This window comes from Pangasianodon hypophthalmus, chromosome 20, assembly GCF_027358585.1.
Source record: "Pangasianodon hypophthalmus isolate fPanHyp1 chromosome 20, fPanHyp1.pri, whole genome shotgun sequence".
NCBI classification, from domain to species: domain Eukaryota; kingdom Metazoa; phylum Chordata; class Actinopteri; order Siluriformes; family Pangasiidae; genus Pangasianodon; species Pangasianodon hypophthalmus.
Window position 1 is genome coordinate 12,980,125 of NC_069729.1, and position 18,663 is coordinate 12,998,787.

Here is an 18,663-nt window from a genome sequence, read left to right on the forward strand (position 1 = left end):
TTAGAATTGCACTATGCACTTCTCACTAGGGAGGGCAGAGATTTCTCATGGAATAGGGAATAGTCATGACTTCAGAATGGACCACACATATGTTCTTATTATAATTACATATTTATCATCTATTTCAGGACCAGGTCTGGCTTTTATTGCATATCCAAAAGCTGTGACCATGATGCCATGGTCACCTCTGTGGGCGTGCCTCTTCTTCATGATGCTCATCTTCCTTGGCCTGGACAGTCAAGTAATAAAAATCTCCACCAATTAAAATGAAATTAAATCAGAAAATAAATCTATTCTAGCATTGTATGTATAACCGTTTCTCATATTTTTAACATTATGTTATACACCAATCAACCATAACATTAAAACCACTGACAGGTGAAGTGAATAACATTGATTATCTCATTACAATGTCAACTTACAAGGGGTGGGATATATTAGGCAGCAAGTGGACAGTCAGTTCTTGAAGGTGATGTGTTGGAAGCAGGAAAAATGGGCAAGCGTAAGGATCTGAGCGACATGGACAATGGACTTTGTGATGGCTAGATCTTGTGGGGTGCTCCCAGTATACAGTGATTAGTACCTACCAAAAGTGGTCCAAAGAAGGACACCCGGTGAACCGGTGACAGAGTCATGGGCGCCCAAGGTTCACTGATGCACATGGGGAGCGAAGGCTAGCCAATCTGGTCCGATCCCACAGAAGAGCTACTGCAGCACAAATTGCTGAAAAAGTTAATGCTGGATAGAAAGGTGTCAGAACACACACAGCGTGCACAGCACAGCTTGCTCCGTGTGGGGCTGCATAGCCGCAGACCAGTCAGAGTGCCCATGCTTTCCCCTGTACACCACCAAAAGCGCCTACAATGGGCATGTGAGCATTGGAGCAATGGAAGAATGTGGTCTGGTCTGATGAATCACGTTTTCTTTTACATCATGTAGACGGCCAGGTGCGTGTGCATCGTTTACCTGGGGAAGAGATGGCACCAGAATACACTATGGGAAGAAGGCATGCCAGCAGAGGCAGCGTGATGCTCTGAGCAATGCTCTGCTGGGAAACTTTGGTTAATGGCATTCATGTGGAGGTTACTTTGCCACCTACCTAAACATTGTTGCAGAGCAAGTACACCCCTTCATGGCAATGGTATTCCTTAATGGCAGTGACCTCTTTCAGCAGGATAATGCGCCCTGCCACACTGTACAAATTGTTCAGGAATGGTTTGAGGAAGATGAAAGAGTGTTGACCCCAGATCTCAAGCCGATCGAGCAACTGTTGGATGTGCTGGGCAAACAAGTTTGATCCATGGAGGCCCCACCTCGAAACTTACAGGACTTAAAGGATCTGCTGCTAACGTCTTGGTGTCAGATACCACAGCACACCTTCAAAGGTCTTGTGGCAGGTGGTTTTAATGTTATGGCTGATCGGTGTATTATCTCCCCTCAGTAATATACTTCTCTAACCATTATGTTCTATTTGGGACAAAACAAAACATTGAATTTTTGTTTCATTAAAAATGAAATGATGCTATAGCATGGAAAAGCTATTATCGATTAAATTTACACAGATTATGGCAAAAAAACTAAAATTTTATTAGCTGTATATAACCATGCATATACTTATAATGGAATGAAGAATTCATATGATTACACATTAAATATCGATTCTGTTTTGTAGTTTGTGTGTGTAGAGAGTCTTGTGACTGCCGTGGTGGACATGTACCCCAAAACCTTCAGAGTGGGATACCGTCGAGAGCTCCTGATCTTAGGAATGTCTGTGGCTTCTTATATTTTGGGTCTAACCATGTTGACAGAGGTAAGAAAAATGGGGAAAAAACAATGCATTTGTATACTTTATGAAATGTGCTGTAAATGCCATCTTGAGCACTGGTGGATTCTCAGTCTAGAGTCCAAGAAATGATGTGACATTGTTTACAGAAATTTTTACATCGCATGCAGTGTCTATTGTGCAAAAAATTTAAAGTAATGTTTAAATGCTTGTACATTGTGCTTGTAGTTCTAATATACAGTATTTGGTCATACACTCTGGCAAATACATAGCTACAAAGACAAAGACACAGCTACCAATACAACCAACATACCTAGCAAATTAGCTCCCTAAATAATATGGCTTGGCTTTACAGTAGCCACTCTGTTGGCTCCCTAAATAATATGGCTTGGCTTTACATTATAACTCTGTGTATTCATTAAAAAAAAAATACTAACCAGAAGTAAAATAAAGCAACTACAGGTACAACAGGAGAGAACTATCTGTAAACTATCTAAGGTCTGTCCTTCACATTTGTGATGTCTGAAAACTTAACCTTCATGAAGCTGTATGTTTTATTCCAGTTAAGCTCTGCCACACATAACACTGTTCATAAAATAATCATTAAGTCGCTTGATGAAACAAATCATGTGTGACAGTGATTGAGGAAATTGTCACCGTCAATGGCAAAAGGGTCAAGAGAGGTGTTTGGAAGTATTTACAAAATGCTTGACAGAAAAATTGTAAGACGTAATCAGGTGGTACTAATACAAATGGTCTGTACATAATTGAGTATAGTGTTAGCTTCATGGTTAAGGTTCTGCTATTTGTAATCTATGACCTTATTGTGAGCAGACTAGTATTTCTGGTTTATTGGAATTTATGAGAAGAAATTTTCTATTGATCCAATATTTGTGTCTGTGCTGCTAACTCTGATAAGTATAGTTGTATGTATTATCAGTGTCATGCTAACGCTTGAATACACTGGGAACTCCACTTCCCAGAACACACCGTGGCCTGCAAACATGGCCGCCACAGACTACAATCCCCAACTGGCATGTTAACACTCACCCAAATACTAACTAGACACACCTGTTTCTAATCACACTCTCAGCCTATATATATACACAGACTCTCACAATGACTCTTTGCGAAGTATGATTACCTGTGTATGATTACCTGACTTACCAAGCCTTTTTTTTTTTTTTTTTAATTGGAAATAAACAGAATGTGTTAGAATTTTGGAAAATTTAAAACAAAGAAACGAAATGTTAAATATCTTATATATTTCAATATTATACAACAACTGATGCGTAATGTAGTTCCACGCTACCATGACAGCGCAGCGTTCCAAGAATGCTTATATTTAGTATAACCGCACTGGGAAGTTTTACTGTGTGTATCACTCTGCTTGTCTGTGTACACCCTGTAAAAGTCCATTTCCCATTTCGAACCATTGTATTGTTGCTAACATCAGTGGACATGGCAAACAATACAATTTTTATGAATATAACTTTTGACTTAAAATATGAAAAATCGTCAGATGAAGATGAAAAGGAAGAATGGATGCCAATTTTACCGGAAGCACCTTTAAGGGAATGTACAAATCCATGTGAGCTAGCTAGCCAGCTACCCAACATTTTATAAAGTGAGTGTGGTTTCTCTGGGATCTATTTCTATTTCACTAGTGGAGCAAAAATAAACAGAACATTTGGCCATATTGTGTCCGAAATGTCAGTAATTTATATTAATTTCTTGTTTATAGAACTGTTGCATAAAAGCAATATCACACTCAATCATGTGGAAATACTGAATATCGGCACGGCTGTGATTCGGCCTTGGGCATAAGACTGAATCACAGCCGTGGGGATATTCAGTATAACCGCACTCTTGCTCATGCGATATTGCTTAACTATTCAGCACTATTTCTAGGTCATTATTTAAATGTAAACAAATTTGTGATATTGACCATATTAACTCCGTTGTAGAAATGGTTAGATTTTCCTTAAGTCTTCCATTGATCCCTTCCATTGAGGCAAGTGTTCAGAGGACAGTATTTGAAGCAATATATAGTGGTACATACTGAATATATATACACAGATCAGCCATAACATTAAAAACCACTGACAGGTGAAGTGAATAACATGGATTGGCACCTGTCAGGGGGTGGAATATATTAGGCAGCAAGTGAACAGTCAGTTCCTGAAGTTGATGCATTGGAAGCGTAACCACAGACCAGTCAGAATGACCGTGCTGAACCCCGTACACCGTGTAAAGCTCATACAATGGGCACGTGAGCATCAGAATTGGACCATGGAGCAATGGAAGAAAGTGGCCTGATCTGATGAATCACGCTTTCTTTTACATCAAGTGGATGGCCGGGTACGTGTGTGTCATTTACCTGGGGAAAAGATGGCACCAGGATGCACTATGGGAAGAAGGCAAGCTGGCAGAGCTGTGGGCAATGTTCTGCTGGGAAACACTGGGTCCTGGCATTCATGTGGATGTTACCTTGACTTGTAACACCTTGACTTGTAACACCCACCTGGCAATGGTATTCCCTAATGGCAGTGGCCTCTTTCAGCAGGATGATGTGCCCTGCCACACTGCAAGAATTGTTCAGGAATTTTTGAGGAACATGACAGAGAGTTCAAGGTGTGGACTTGGCCTCCAAATTCCCCAGATCTCAATCCAATCAAGATCTCAAAACTTAAAGGACTTAAAGGATCTGCTGCTAACGTCTTGATGCCAGACACAGCACACCTTCAGAGGTCTTTGGAGTCCATGCCTCGACAGGTCAGAGCTGTTTTGGCGGCACAAGGGGGACCTACACAATATTAGGCAGGTGATTTTAATGTTATGGCTGATCGGTGTACACATACCTAAAAGATATACATATATAGATCTAAAATAGAACCTTGCGGGACACCATAATGCACTTTTCTAAGTAAATATTTTCCATTAACAATAACAAACTTAGTAACAGTGTTTGGTGTAACAGTCTGTAACAGCAAATAAGGCTTGTCTACACCAGGGCCGTCAAACATATGGCTGGGACTGCCCACAAAATGAATTTAGAACCTATGTTGTAAATTAAAATAGTTGTGTTGGACCAGAATAGAATTGAAAGATTTGTAAAAAGAGCTTATATGTTATTCCACTGGTGGGTAAAATAGAGCAATAAACTCAGCTACTGCAAAAGCGCTAATGAGGTCATTCTTAATGAGCAAGCTAAAAACTTGACACTGTAATCATGTCTCCTTCCCCAAAGAACTAATTTAGGAGTTTCAAAGCAACAGTTGTGTATACTTATGCAAGCATATTTTTTATTTGTAAATAATTTTGCAAATTATATTTATTTTCCCACCCCTGACTTGACATCGAACTAAGTGTAGTGTGGCCCATTATGAAAAATTAGTTTGATACACAGGTCTACATTGAACAAGTTTAGATATGGAAATAGTTTTATTCTGAATACTGTCCAGTCATATGACTATTATATACTGTACAAGTCAGGAATAAATCCAGTCCAGTCCCATAGGAAAAAAAAAAGTTCAAACCAACTTTTTTGCACCACGTTCTATATACTGCAGTCTAGTTAAAGTTTGATACATTGATATATATCATGTGCTTGTCAAAGAACATTGATATTTCCTGTATAGAAGATGTGGCAAATAAATTGTATGTGAACATAGAACTGAACGTATAGATGTGATCTGCAGAAAAGGCTAGTGCATGATTGATTTGATGAGAATGATTTTATTTTTATTTAAACGTATTCTGATTTCTTCCATTGTCAGGGTGGCATGTATGTGTTCCAGTTGTTTGATTCTTATGCTGCCAGTGGGATGTGTTTGCTTTTTGTGGCCATCTTTGAGTCCATCTGCATCGGCTGGGTCTATGGTAAAGCCTTCTTCCACTTCAATATTTCATACTGTAGACACAGCACATTGAGAAAGCAAGAGCCTTATGTATTTTTATGTACTTTTTCATAAATGATTAATAGTGACAGGAAATAGGAATGTAGCATTTTCCATATGACATGGAGCTATCGAGATTGACTGGGTTAAATACATGCTCTAATCGCAATATTTACAATATGGTTGCACTGATTCACTGCACTTTTGTGTTAGGCAAAAGTTGATCAAGACATCTCTCTTTTCTCTGCCTGTCTGTGTGTGTGTGTGTGTGTGTGTGTGTGTGTGTGTGTGTGTGTGTGTGTGTGTGTGTGTGTGTGTGTGTGTGTGTGTGTGTGTGTGTGTGTGTGTGTGTGTATACTCCCACTCTCAGTCTAAGGGGTGTGACCTTTGTGCCTGTTAGCCACACTAAGCCCCAGTGAAAAATCCATGGCCTGCCACTACTTAAAGCAAATGCTTTATTTTATTAACATCACATCCACAATATCAAAGCACAGTGAAATAGGTCTCAGTGGTATCGTATTGAATTATTGGCTGCTTCAAATGGGTCTTCATGTATAAGATTATTGATGCACATTATATGTCTAAGGAGAGGTTCACATGTGTAGCTGCCCTGACACCTGCTGGAACGTGACATGTATTGCAAATATTAAGATATTTTTGCAGAAATCAGGCAAAAGACTGCATTCGTTTATTAATCAGAGTTTCATATTATATAAGAAACCATTAGCTGTGTATGTAATGAGTGATCATTCTGAAGAGAGTTGAAAGATTACATCATGTTCATTTGATGCTATTTTCAGGCAGTGACAAGTTTTATTTGAACATTGAGGACATGATTGGTTACAAGCCCATATTTTTCATCAAGTGGTGCTGGAAGATCCTAACCCCTGGCATCTGTTCAGTAAGTTGTGCATCATATTTTCAGCAGTGATATCTCTACAGACACATTTTTTTCCATATTATATGATATTTCTTAGATTTTTTTTATAGTTCATTTGAAATGTATGCACACCTTCTTTTTAATTTTACCACAGCTGATTTGTCAAATCTGATGGGTCAGAAGTTGTTGATTCATTTTCTATAAAAGCACTTCTGACAGTAATTCTGGCTGTAATGAAAATCGCAGGTTTCTATTAATGCGCTCATTCTAATATGTTATAATTTCTTCTTGTATGGCAGGCGCTCCACATAATCTAAGATCTAAATGGATTAAAAAGTGTGTCATTATTTATCAAAGATGAGTTTTCTGGAAGGAGACATTTATTTAACATTTATAGAAGGAGTCTCCAGTATCAGAGCGTTGTAACAGTAAATAAACTTTTCACCACAGGAAAGTCTTCGAGGCAGAGGACTTTTATGAGAAACTGTGTTTTTTAATTGTCTTTTAACTTTATTTTAACTAATAAAGCATGTCCTGTCATGTTTTATGCCTTACATATGAACCAATACCAATAATGATTTCAGTTTGGCAAAAAATTGTCTGAAATCTTGTCTCTATGATCATTATTTAATCTCTTTCTTTTAGGGAATTTTCCTCTTCTTCTTGATCAAGTACAAGCCCCTGAAATACAACAATGTGTACACTTATCCAGACTGGGGTTACGGCATAGGATGGACGATGGCAATGTCCTCGATGATCTGCATCCCTCTGGGCATTATAGTCCAGATCTGGAAAACAGAAGGAACCTTCATGGAGGTAATTTTTCATCTTGACACTTGCCTTTTCCCCCATACTAAATTAGTTTACCAGTATAATGATCTACTACTGCTAAGAAAGTAAATATAGGTGATGATGTATGTTCAGCTGAAATATGTTACAAGACTTGAAAAATCTTGAAGAATCAGAGAAAACTATTTCTGCATTGTTTGACAAACAACTAGATGCTAAGACTGATTAATCTTTGCACTATAATGTACAGAGCAAAACAGCAAACCAGAGTTGATACACTGATTTATATGCCATTCTATGGCACATTAAATTATATTATGATATTAATTAAATTATATGTTTCAACAACAAATGCATTAAATAATGCTTTTACTATAATAATGCAATACCTCCCCTAAAAATGCTAACCCAGGTAAGAACAGTGCCAGATTCAGATTGCGATTATGGATTAAAAGGCACGTAGTTCTAATTAATTCTACTTAAACTGTAGGGAATCGTAGTGAGCACTATTATGTACTGTATGTTTCACACCACAGGTGAAAATTGTAACAGTATGCATATTTCATTTTTATTTATAATATATCTTGTGTTAGTGTTTAGTTTAGATTTGGGGTGTTGGAAAACAAATATTCAAAAGGGTCTGAAACTTACACTGTAGCCTTTCATTTGAGTTTGTTTGTGATTGAGACTGTTTCCAGACAAATTTTCATAAGGTAAATGATCTTTATTAATTCTTCCAGTCATGATATTAATTAAGAGAATGAGTCAACAAAATGTTAATACTTAAGTATTACCATTATTAATATTATATAATTCAGTTTATGTTTGTTAGGTTGTGTATGTACAGTGTATTCTTCATTATGTGCTAATGATTAGTGCATGTATGAATTCATCATTATGAAAGCATTAATTAAGTATTAATATACTGCTTATCTGTGAGACTTATAGTAAAGTGTTCTGAGGATTTCAAGCTCTAGTTTTATATAACACTATACTTTTTCAGTAGCTTACTTGACATGTTTTTTAAAACAGTTTGATTGGACAAATGTCCTTTTTGTTCCCTTTTTGTGAAAGTTCACTCATCTTCCACCATGTGACCTGTCAGCACTTCTGACAGGTCACAATAACAGGGCCAGATTCTTAGCTAAATCATTTTGAGAAACATCTAGTTGATTAGCCATGACAGGCCAAAGATGCAATTTGCTCCAAACAGCAGGGTTGGAAAGATATTCTGAGCACAATGCAGACTTGATGCCATGCTGCATGTGTAACTCTGCCCTTGTCTGACCCCATTGTGCCACATCTTATTGATAGAGTGAGCTACAAAATGTCACATGAGCTTGGTTGTTGCTTACTGTGTTTGAGATGTGTAATTAAGTTTTTGCTAGCTAGCCATGGCTATATTTGTTTGGCATTTTACTAACCACACATTAAAATGTCTGTCTACATTTATTTTATTATTTTATTTTATTTTATTTTGCTTCCCCAAGGCAGAAACAATTATGATTGTAAAAATTAAATGCAGATGGTATTTACAGCACCCTGAGTTTGTTATTTTAAAAATGTCGGGGAAATATTTTGTTGCAGTTTTCAATTATAACTATAATAATTTCAATTATAAACACAATTATGCAGTTTAGATTTTTAGTGTCAACTTAGGTTTTTAGCATCTACTTTATTTCCATAAGAGGTCATTTCAAAATAATAGCTAATACAGCTAAGATAGATTTAATAAAAATTAAAATAATACTTTTTATTTACTATTTCAGATTTTCAGTGGCTCAGAAGTTTACATACACTTTGTTAGTATTTGGTGGCATTGCCTTTTAATTGCTTAACTTGAATCAAACTCTTTGGGTAGCCTTCCATAAGCTTCTCACAATATTTTGATGGAATGTTTGCCCATTCCTCCTGACAGAACAGATGTACAGTCATGGGAAAAAGAAAGTCCATCCTCCTTCAATTATGTTTTTATTTATCAGGGCTTAAATATCAATTGTGTGGTCCATACCAGCTTCTATAAGCAATAACCTCAGGTGACAACAAAAAACAGAACAGATTTCAATATGTAGTCTTTTTTTCCCCAAAAAGTAAACCAAGTGGGAAAAAATATGTACACCCTATAATTCAGTAATATGAAGAAGCACCTTCATATTTATAGAATAGAACTTTTGTAGTTTGTTATGATGCAATTTTGCAAACCTAAGTCGTGCTGCCATATTCTTTCTCTTTTTCTGATTGTGGGGTCATAAACATAAACATTTAATGTTCCTACAGAGGCCTGTAGGTCACATGATGTAGGTTTTTCTTTATATTTCTTAGCATTAAACAGTCTAACCTTTGAGTGAATTTGCTGGGACGCCCACTCCTAGGAAGATTGGCATCTGTCTTGAAGGCTCTCCATTTGTAAACAGTCCTTCTCACTGTAGAATGGTGAATTTGTTTGGAGATGGCCTTATAACCCTTCTCAGATTGATGAGCAGCCACAATTGGTCATGGCTGTTGTCCTTTCTTCTTTACGTGATGTAGACACGCACCTGATAGCCCAAAATGTCTATCTAATGGTTATCCAATGCAGGTTTTGTGTCTATAAGATGTGTTAAAAAGCCAGTGCTGTCTCAGAAAAACATCAAAGACAGAATTAGGTTTTTGGCAGAATATGGAAAGCTTGATTCAGAGTGTTTCAGCAGAGTTATATGGAGTGATGGATCGCCAGTTTGAGTTGCATGGTGATGCTCCAGAGAGGTGTCTTCAAAGATCTGGTGAGAAATAATGAATGCATCTTGACCACAGTTAAGCATGGAGGAAGAGGTGTCATGGTATGGGGAGCCTTTTCAGCTGCTGGTACTGGTGAGCTGCTTCACTGTGAAAAGCCAATTAATGCTTTGGAATACAGGAGAACATGGTAGAAAGGTTTGCATCCCATAACTGAAGTTGTTTTCTAAAGTGGATCAATCAGTGTTATTTTTCAACAAGACAATGCTCCTGCCCACACTGCAAAGACCACCAGAGCTGCTTGAGAACAAGTCCATAGGGCTCATGTGTTAGTCCATAGGGCTCATGTGTTGGCCTGGTCACAGTCCAGATTTGAACCCTATAGAGAATATGTTTGAAGCCTACTGTTTGAAGCCATCAACATTGAAAGGAATAACACTGACTCTTCTTTCTGTAAAAAGCTGTCCGCAGGTTTACCTAGAAGGCTTAAACATTAAAAGAAATCAAAGGGAAAAGATATCCCATACTAAGTTACTTTATCTGTTTGTTTAATTCTTGCTAATTTACTGACCAGTGATTTGGTGTTAAGAGCTTAATATTTTGCCATTTTGGGTTGGTGAGGACCACACAATTGTTCTTTAGGCCCCAGTAGTTAGAAACATAGAATTGAAGGAGGTTGTACTTTCTTTTTCCCATGACTGTATCTCAGTAAGCTTTGTAAGCCTCCTTGGACACATTTTTCAGTTTAGTCCACAAATTTTCTATGGGATGCTGTGGCATTTTGTTACAACTTTGGAGGTATGCTTAGGATCATTGTTCTTCTGGAAGACCCAAATTGGTTGCAGGTCTTGAAATGCATGTCTTTAGGAGTATTTCTACATATTCCTCCTTAGTCATGATGCCATAGAATTTCTGAAGTACACCAGTCCCTTTTCCAGCAAACACTCACACAACACGATGCTGCCATCCCTATGTTTCACAGTTAGGATGGTGTTCTTTGATTTAAAAGCTTCACTTTTTTCCTGTATACATAGCGCTGATCATTATGGCCAAAAGTTCAATATTTGTTTCACCTGTCCAGAGAACAGTCCTCCTAAAGGCTAGGTCTTTGAGCTGGTGATCACCTGCAGATGTCAATCTGTCTTTTTATGGTTTTTATCAGGGGGTTCTTTCTTGTGTGACAGCCTTTCAGGCCATGGCCATGTGGTATTCTCTTACTGCTGGATGTACATACTTTGGTAACTGATGCCTTTGTTGTTGTCTTGGGATTAAGTTGAACCTTTCAGTCCAAGGTTTGTTCATCCCTGGGAGTTAATTTGTGCCTCCTTCCTGAGTGAAGTAGTGTCTGTGTGTTCCAAAGATTTTTATATTTACATACAGTTGTCTGTACACATGCTAGTGGTAACTTCTGTTGTTTGGAAATTTCCCCTAAGGAGAAACCAGACTTGTGAAGGTCTATAATTTTTTCTGGTGTCTTGGCTGAGTTGTTTGGATTTTCCTATGGTATCGAGGGCAAAAATGTTGGCTTTAAAGATAGGCTCTTTAATACAGCCACAGGTGCAGTCACTATTAACTCTTAATTATGTCATTGGTCAATCAGGAGCTTATAAGAGTCATTACATAATTTTCTGGAATCTTCCAAACTGTTTAAAGAGACAGTCAACTTGGTGTATGTAGACCTTTGACCCACTGTAATTCTGAAATAGTGAATTAAAGCTAAAATAAACCTATCTTTAATAGATTTGTTTTAAAATAACCTCTGATGTGAACAAAGTAGATACCCTAATTGACTTTGCCAAAAGAAAGTTATGGTAACATGAAATGTGTGGAGCTGTGAAAAACTGAGATTGAATATATTTAGCGTAGATGTATGTTAAATACTGGCGTCAACTGTAATTTAAACACTTGGCTGTTCAGTACAGAAAGGCAGCAGTTTATCAGTGAGACTTACACTACTTATTTTGTGTGCTGGGATAACATTAAGTAGTTTACAGATAGCATTCTTCGCTACCTAGCAGACTCCATTTAATTTAATCTAATTAAATGTGACAGATCAATTGGTCTTTGTTTGTGTGGTAATATTATTAAAAACTTTATGCAGGTTTGATTCCTCCACATATTAAGTAGCTATCATCAAACAAGAATCAGGAGGTTAGATAAATGTTGTCTACTGCTCCTGACACAAAAGCAATTCCTAGCTAGCTAATGTCCTGCAGGAAGAAAAGGCTAACTAGCTATATATAAACATTTTATCTGAAGGAAATAACTTTATACAAAAGGTTTGAGCTAAAATAACAATCATAATCAGTTCTGCCAAGCATCATAAATGATCCCTTACTAGAAAACCTACCTCTGCAAAACGCCTAAAAATTTAGCATTTAGCCTCACATGGTGAGGAAACCAATTCTCTTACTGTGTTGAATCTACTCATAATTTTAGAGAATCAAGAAGCTGACCACCCCGAGCTCTGATCTGAGGATGAGAGGCCACCTCAGTGCAAAGAGTCCCTATGCCATCAATGATGCTGATGCTAAAATGAGGGTGGATGGCAAAATCTCCACCATTACGGAGAAGGAGACACATTTCTAAAGCTGTACCTACCAAGACACGGTCACATCCACCAAGACTGTAAAGGAAAAGAACTTAAATCTTGCCTCGATTTTTGTTGAAGAGAAATGATTATCACATTCTTAGTCTTGCCCTTTTTGCACAAATGATTAACGCATCCATTACGAGTTAACTTCACGATAAAAAAGTCTCATATTCAAGTTTATCAAAAATCTAGTCTGTTAAAGGTGATCTTGTACTTTGTGTATTTTTGTGACACTAGTGATGACTGTACCTAGAGTGAAGCCAAGGTAAATATGTGCTGTAAAGTGTTTCTGCATTTTGACTCTTGGCAATGGCATTATTCTCTACAGAATGTTCCTAATGTGTAGAAGATCCATTTTATGACCATTCCAAATGTTACAGGTATGTTTGTAGAGGATTCTTTATTTGATGGATAAAAATGATGGTACATTTGGTTGGCATTGGCCTCCTCGCAGGACGAGCATGACTTAGCACACTCAGTGTCATTTTATACAGCATGGACTCAATGCCACTTCACAACGGTTAAACTGAGTTTAATCCAAGGTGACAGACTGAACACAATTCATCATTTTTGTGATTTCTGAACTATTTTCAGATAGCTTGACTCTCTAATGCTGTAGTGGGCACTTCACACACTCTCACTGTTATACAAGCAGTCTGTTGACAAGCTGGTGGCCCAAGGGCAATTGTTCAGGTTTTTTTTTTTTTTTTGATGAAGTATGAGATTAAGGTCAGGTTTTTTTGCAGTACACATTCATTATATGGATACCATTATAGATAAATGTGGCTTGAAATTGTTGGTGTTATGCAAGATTGGGCCTTAAGATAGGGAAAGATTAAAGGTAAGTAGGATTTAACAGGGATATGCAGTAAAAGGGATTAATTGAGTCCTAATATTTTGGACTGGATAACACACTCGCTGCTATTATCACTTTTACCATGTGATTTGTAGAGTGAAATGTGCCCTTAAATTGGTAGTTGTCATTAGACTGACCTAATATGCTAAATATATTTCTAAAACTATGATGGTAGATTTAGCTAGTTTATTGAATGTGTTTCATAGATTAAACCCAGTGTTGATTAAGAAAGAGAACTGACAAGAGTGTTATATCAGGGCACCCAGCTACTTCGATACTGTAGATGTCCAGTTGTCTTGGATCCACTGTGAACCCTGTGCACATGCATGTGATCTTTGGTATGGTCTAATTCATCATGACACTGTCACCTCTGTTTGTGCAAGTAAACTGTTTTACTGTTTTAATAGCCTAACTTTTGAGATTGATGTATATTTTTACATTTGGTTAGGGCATTTTTGTGTGTTCTATTTCTTGAGATGAACAAAAAAAAAAAAAAGAAAATGTGTTTATTGGATGACTTTTGATATGCCATTCAATATGGTGTTTTAGAGATATAATGCAAATGTTATATGTGCTGTTTACACAGATTTTGGTATTCACAGGATATAAGAATGATCTGCTTACTCATTTTTAAAAATAAAAGTTAAAAAGAAATGTTTCTCTTTTCCCATTTTTTTTTCATGTTGTCATTAAGAAATGATCTCCATAATTTAAGTATCATGGTGTATTGCTGTAGTAATCAAAATGACCATGGATCAGTTATTCTGTAAATCCTGCCAAAGCACAATCGAGTGGAGCTGCAAATGAAGACACATGATGTGAATCTCAGGCACATATTAGAAACGAGAGAAAGTGTGAGAGGGGTGAATAGTGTTCTCCAAACAATGAGTGCAATGAGGAATGCAATTTGGGCCCCAACCAGCCACTTGAAGACACATCCACTTGAAGATTCAGAATTGTAAATATGGTGGTGCATTTCTAGAACTGGAGTAGACTTTGGCAAGTCTATTTGCTGCTGATTTTCCATCTACATATGGAGGTGGGCTTTTTAAAGATTAGTGGGAAGAAAATATTCATTGTTATTGATAAAACAGCAGATATCTGAGACTATTGTGTACAGTACCCTTCATAATTGTTCACACTTGATGAAAATGAGTCAAACTTATGAATGAAAATGAATAACACATGCTATAAGAGATATTTACAATAAGTGATAACACATGCTATAAACTTTGATAGACATTACAATTAGTAACAAGTGGAGACAATTGAAGATCTTGGATTTTGCAATGACTTGAATGGTCATTGCAAAACACTGATTTTGTGTTTCTTTAACCATTTCTGTGCTGATGTGCTGAAGTATGTTTGGCTCATCATCTTGGTCAAAGCTCTATCCAAGTCTGAACCTCTATCTCCATCACTGCTTTATAAAAGACTACAAAGGACTTTAAAAGACTCTAAAATATTATGCAATGCTTATGAATATGTCACAAAAGCCCTTGTGCAGCTAGTCTTCAAATAAAGTATTACCTTAACTTCTTAAGATAACAAACTACTTTAATGAATTTATCTGTAAAAAGCCAGCAATGCTTACAAACTTTCCAGAGTTTCTCAGTCTTTACAGATACATTCATTAAAGGTCGTTATCTTTTTATTAACTGTTATTTGTCTTTTTGGCTTGTGTGTGTGTGTGTGTGTGTGTGTGTGCGTGTGCGTGTATGTGTTCATTCCTTTTGTGCAATTTAGGCCTTTGGCATTTTCCAGTCAAGCTGACATGGCCTCATGCTGGGAGTCAGCTGCATGGTTCATCAGCTTACTCAAATTCAAGTGTGTAGAGGCATCACTTCAGGACAGATCTGATATTGGTATTCTATGCCACCCAAAGGGCAGTGTTGCCCAGTATATTGCCTAAAACAATACTGACCTAGATTCATCTTTGAAAGGTTTTGAACATCAAGGGCAATCATTAGGGTTTTATTATTTAAGCTCATTTTTTCTCTTTGAAGAATGAATTTCTACAATATATTTATGTCTCTCAAGACTACAACATTTTGCTGAATGGAAAACTTCAACTGTGGCAGGGGATAGCTGAGTGGTTAGCTGAACTGGGGATAGCTGATCTGTGTTAGCTGAGTGGTTACAGTTCTGCTTTAGTGACCTGAAGTTTGTGAGTTCAGATCCTGCAGAGGTCTTGAGTTAGACCCTTCCATCTGAGCACAGATTGACCAGAGAAGGCCAGACTGTTTTTTGGGCCATCTTTGTTTGGGCCATCACGGCTTGTCGTGTCTGCATCCCTAAAAAGATGTATTCTATGTATAACTCTCATGCTCAGTGAAATCAAGTCTCATTATTGTCTTGCTAAGGAGATAAACATTGTGCTCATTGAATTAACAACGAATGGTTCAGCTCAATGCTTAGATTGTGTTTAAAGGTCAGGTAGGTACAAATTTGCCCTCAAACATTCATTCATCATTTTCCTTTCGCTTTTCCTAGTGGGGTCATGGTCTCAACAGGTTGAGAAGTTCAGTCCAGACTTCAATATCCCCAGCCACAGATACCACATCCTTCTGGGGGATGGCGTTTCCCAGGTGTTTCCAAGAGAATTGTGAGATATAACATCTCCAGTGAGTCCTGAGTCTGGCTCACTGGGTCTCTAGCAGCTGGAAGTTCCTGATACAGCTCTACCAAGAGCTGGCCAGGGGGCATCCTTGTATGGTGCCCAAACCACTTCAAATAGCTTCTCTCTTTTTTTGAGCAGTAAACAGAGAGATTCTTCTGCAAAGTAAACTTCTGCTTCACCACTACGGACCACAGTGACTATAACACTGCTGTCACCTAATCTATTTGTCAATATCATGCTCTATAATTCCATCACTTGTGAATAAGTTCCCAAGATACTTAAACTCTTCTGCCAGTGACAAGGTCTCTTCCCACAACTGAAGAGAGCATCCTACACTTTTCTGGAAGAATCCATGGCCTCGGACTTGGAGGTGCTGATTTTCATCCCAGCGTATTCATTCCTGCATGTTGGAGGTCCAGTCTGGATTGTATCAAAGGAACATCATGATGTGCAAATAAGAGGGATGTTACCTCTCTAGCCTCCATACTAGGCACCTCTCCAACCTTGGCTGAGTCTTGATCCTGTCTATGAAAAGACACAACTTTGATGGAGTCTCACACTTGCCCTAAACAAACTCAAATTAATACCAAGAATACAGACACAACTCTCACTGTGCCCATACAGTGGCCAGATCACATGGAGTAGTGACCCAGATACACCATACTCCTGCAGAACTTCCCACAACAAATGTCGAGGCACATGATCATAAGCCTTTTTCAAATCCACAAAGCACATGTAAACTGGATTAGCAAACTCCTGTGACCCTCACAAAGCTGTGCAGGAGTAAAGAGCTGGTCTACTGGTCCACTGTTCCATGGTCTGTGAGTTAAATTTGTCTCTCAATGAAGCTTCTGCCAGATGCTCCCAAGCAACCTGGAAGGCTCTCCTGGGTTTACCATCCCTGATCAGGAAGTTTGGTACAAGACCCCTGTGTGGATATAATGCCAACTCTATTTAGTCCATACCTTCCAATCTCGCATACTAACTCAGGCTCTTTCCCCACCAGTGAAGTAACATTCCTTGTTCCCAAAGCCAGTTTCCATTCCACAGATCTAATACAACTAAGACTGTCCATCACCTGCCTGCCACCCAACTGGCATTGTATCTGAGCCCCACCCTTCATCTTGCAGGTGGTGAGCCCACAAGGTAGCTCTACTTCGCCATTTTGGACTGGGTTACTGGATTACATGGGTGGCCCAGTCTCCAGACGCTTGTCTGCAGACACTAACCCCAGGCTCCAGGCGTGGGTACCTGTAACCCTAATTTGGGCAGGGTACATTCAATCTTTTATGGGCATCATTAGGGTCAACCTTTATCTCACCTCTCCCCTCACATTTGTTCATCAAGGGTGTCCCTACTGGGAGCATTATGGTCCTGGTAACGTAGCCCTGAGGTCCACCGAAGTAAACAAGGTCTGAATGTCAGGGTGCCCCCAAACATGTATCTATATAGCTGATTTTGAAGTATTGATTTATTGTTCACATATGTTGACTACATAATTGTTGTATAATAACACCACCACATACAGTTCATACTTTTTTGTCGTCTATCTTTTATATGCATATTTTAATATTTTTCTTTTTCTGTGTAAGTAAATTCTGTTTTTATGTCAATTCTGTTGTATGTCACCAGACAGTTGTAAAAAGCATTTCACTGCACGTCCTACTGTGTATGGTTGTGTGTATGACCAATAAAATTTGATTTGATTTGAACTGATTTGATAATAGTTTAAATTTTTAAGATTAAGTATTTATAAAGGAATTTGAGTTGCAGCAACAAACATGATGAACTGTATAAATTGTACAAATCTGTATAAATTTTTATATGAAAAGTCCAGATTTTGTTTACGATCATTTATCAGAACTAAACTCATATGCTACATCTTGATCTTACTTAAACATGTATGTAAGGAACATGAGAATAGTTAGAGCATTTTGAGTTTTTTAAAAAGCATTTTGAGAGCATTTCATATATATTATGTAAGCCATCCAAACTAGCATGTCCAGCCTCCGGTTGGAGATAATCACTAATTTCCACCCCTTTCTCCTTTATAAGAGTATGCTTGATTTGGAAATGCTGGGTATTTGTTACAATAATACCAGCTGTATAATGCAAATGATGAGGCTTTATGACTAAACTGTAATAGGATGCAAATGATAGCTAACAGAAGCAGTGGAAAGACCAAAATGTAGTGAAGGCAGTCTTGCATCTGCACATTGCGTCAGAGCACAAATGCCCTTGAGCTAGTCAAAGACTGGCAAGTGAAGGGGACAGGATGAGGAAAAGATGGGGTGAGGGAGGGAGGAGATTGCATGAGAGAGGAAAAGATGGCACAGGAAAGGAGAAGAAGAAACGCACCAAGAAAGAAAAGGAAGGACATAGCAGGGAGGCTGTTACTCATAACTGACCTTAAAGATAGACAGGGGTTTCAACAGGGTTATTGGAAATGGTCAGCATTAAGGACCAAGGACATTTGCCTTCAGTAACTTGCTCTTTCAGAATTTCTTCAATTGTTGTCTGACTTCTAT

At 37.9% G+C, this 18,663-nt stretch overlaps 1 protein-coding gene across 2 annotated transcripts in view; it reads left to right on the forward strand.

Moving 5' to 3' along the window:
• The window catches only part of slc6a11b (solute carrier family 6 member 11b), a 40,279-nt gene extending 22,432 nt beyond the window's left edge, over nt 1-17,847 (forward strand). For both annotated transcript variants that reach the window (XM_026932776.3, XM_053227014.1), the window contains 6 exons: nt 129-241; nt 1,673-1,810; nt 5,563-5,665; nt 6,483-6,583; nt 7,208-7,378; nt 12,506-17,847. In XM_026932776.3, coding sequence (XP_026788577.1) covers nt 129-241; nt 1,673-1,810; nt 5,563-5,665; nt 6,483-6,583; nt 7,208-7,378; nt 12,506-12,655 — 776 coding nt within the window. In that variant the 3' untranslated portion in view covers nt 12,656-17,847. The remainder of the gene's footprint in view (nt 1-128; nt 242-1,672; nt 1,811-5,562; nt 5,666-6,482; nt 6,584-7,207; nt 7,379-12,505) is intronic.
• Nucleotides 17,848-18,663: the final 816 nt, after the last annotated feature.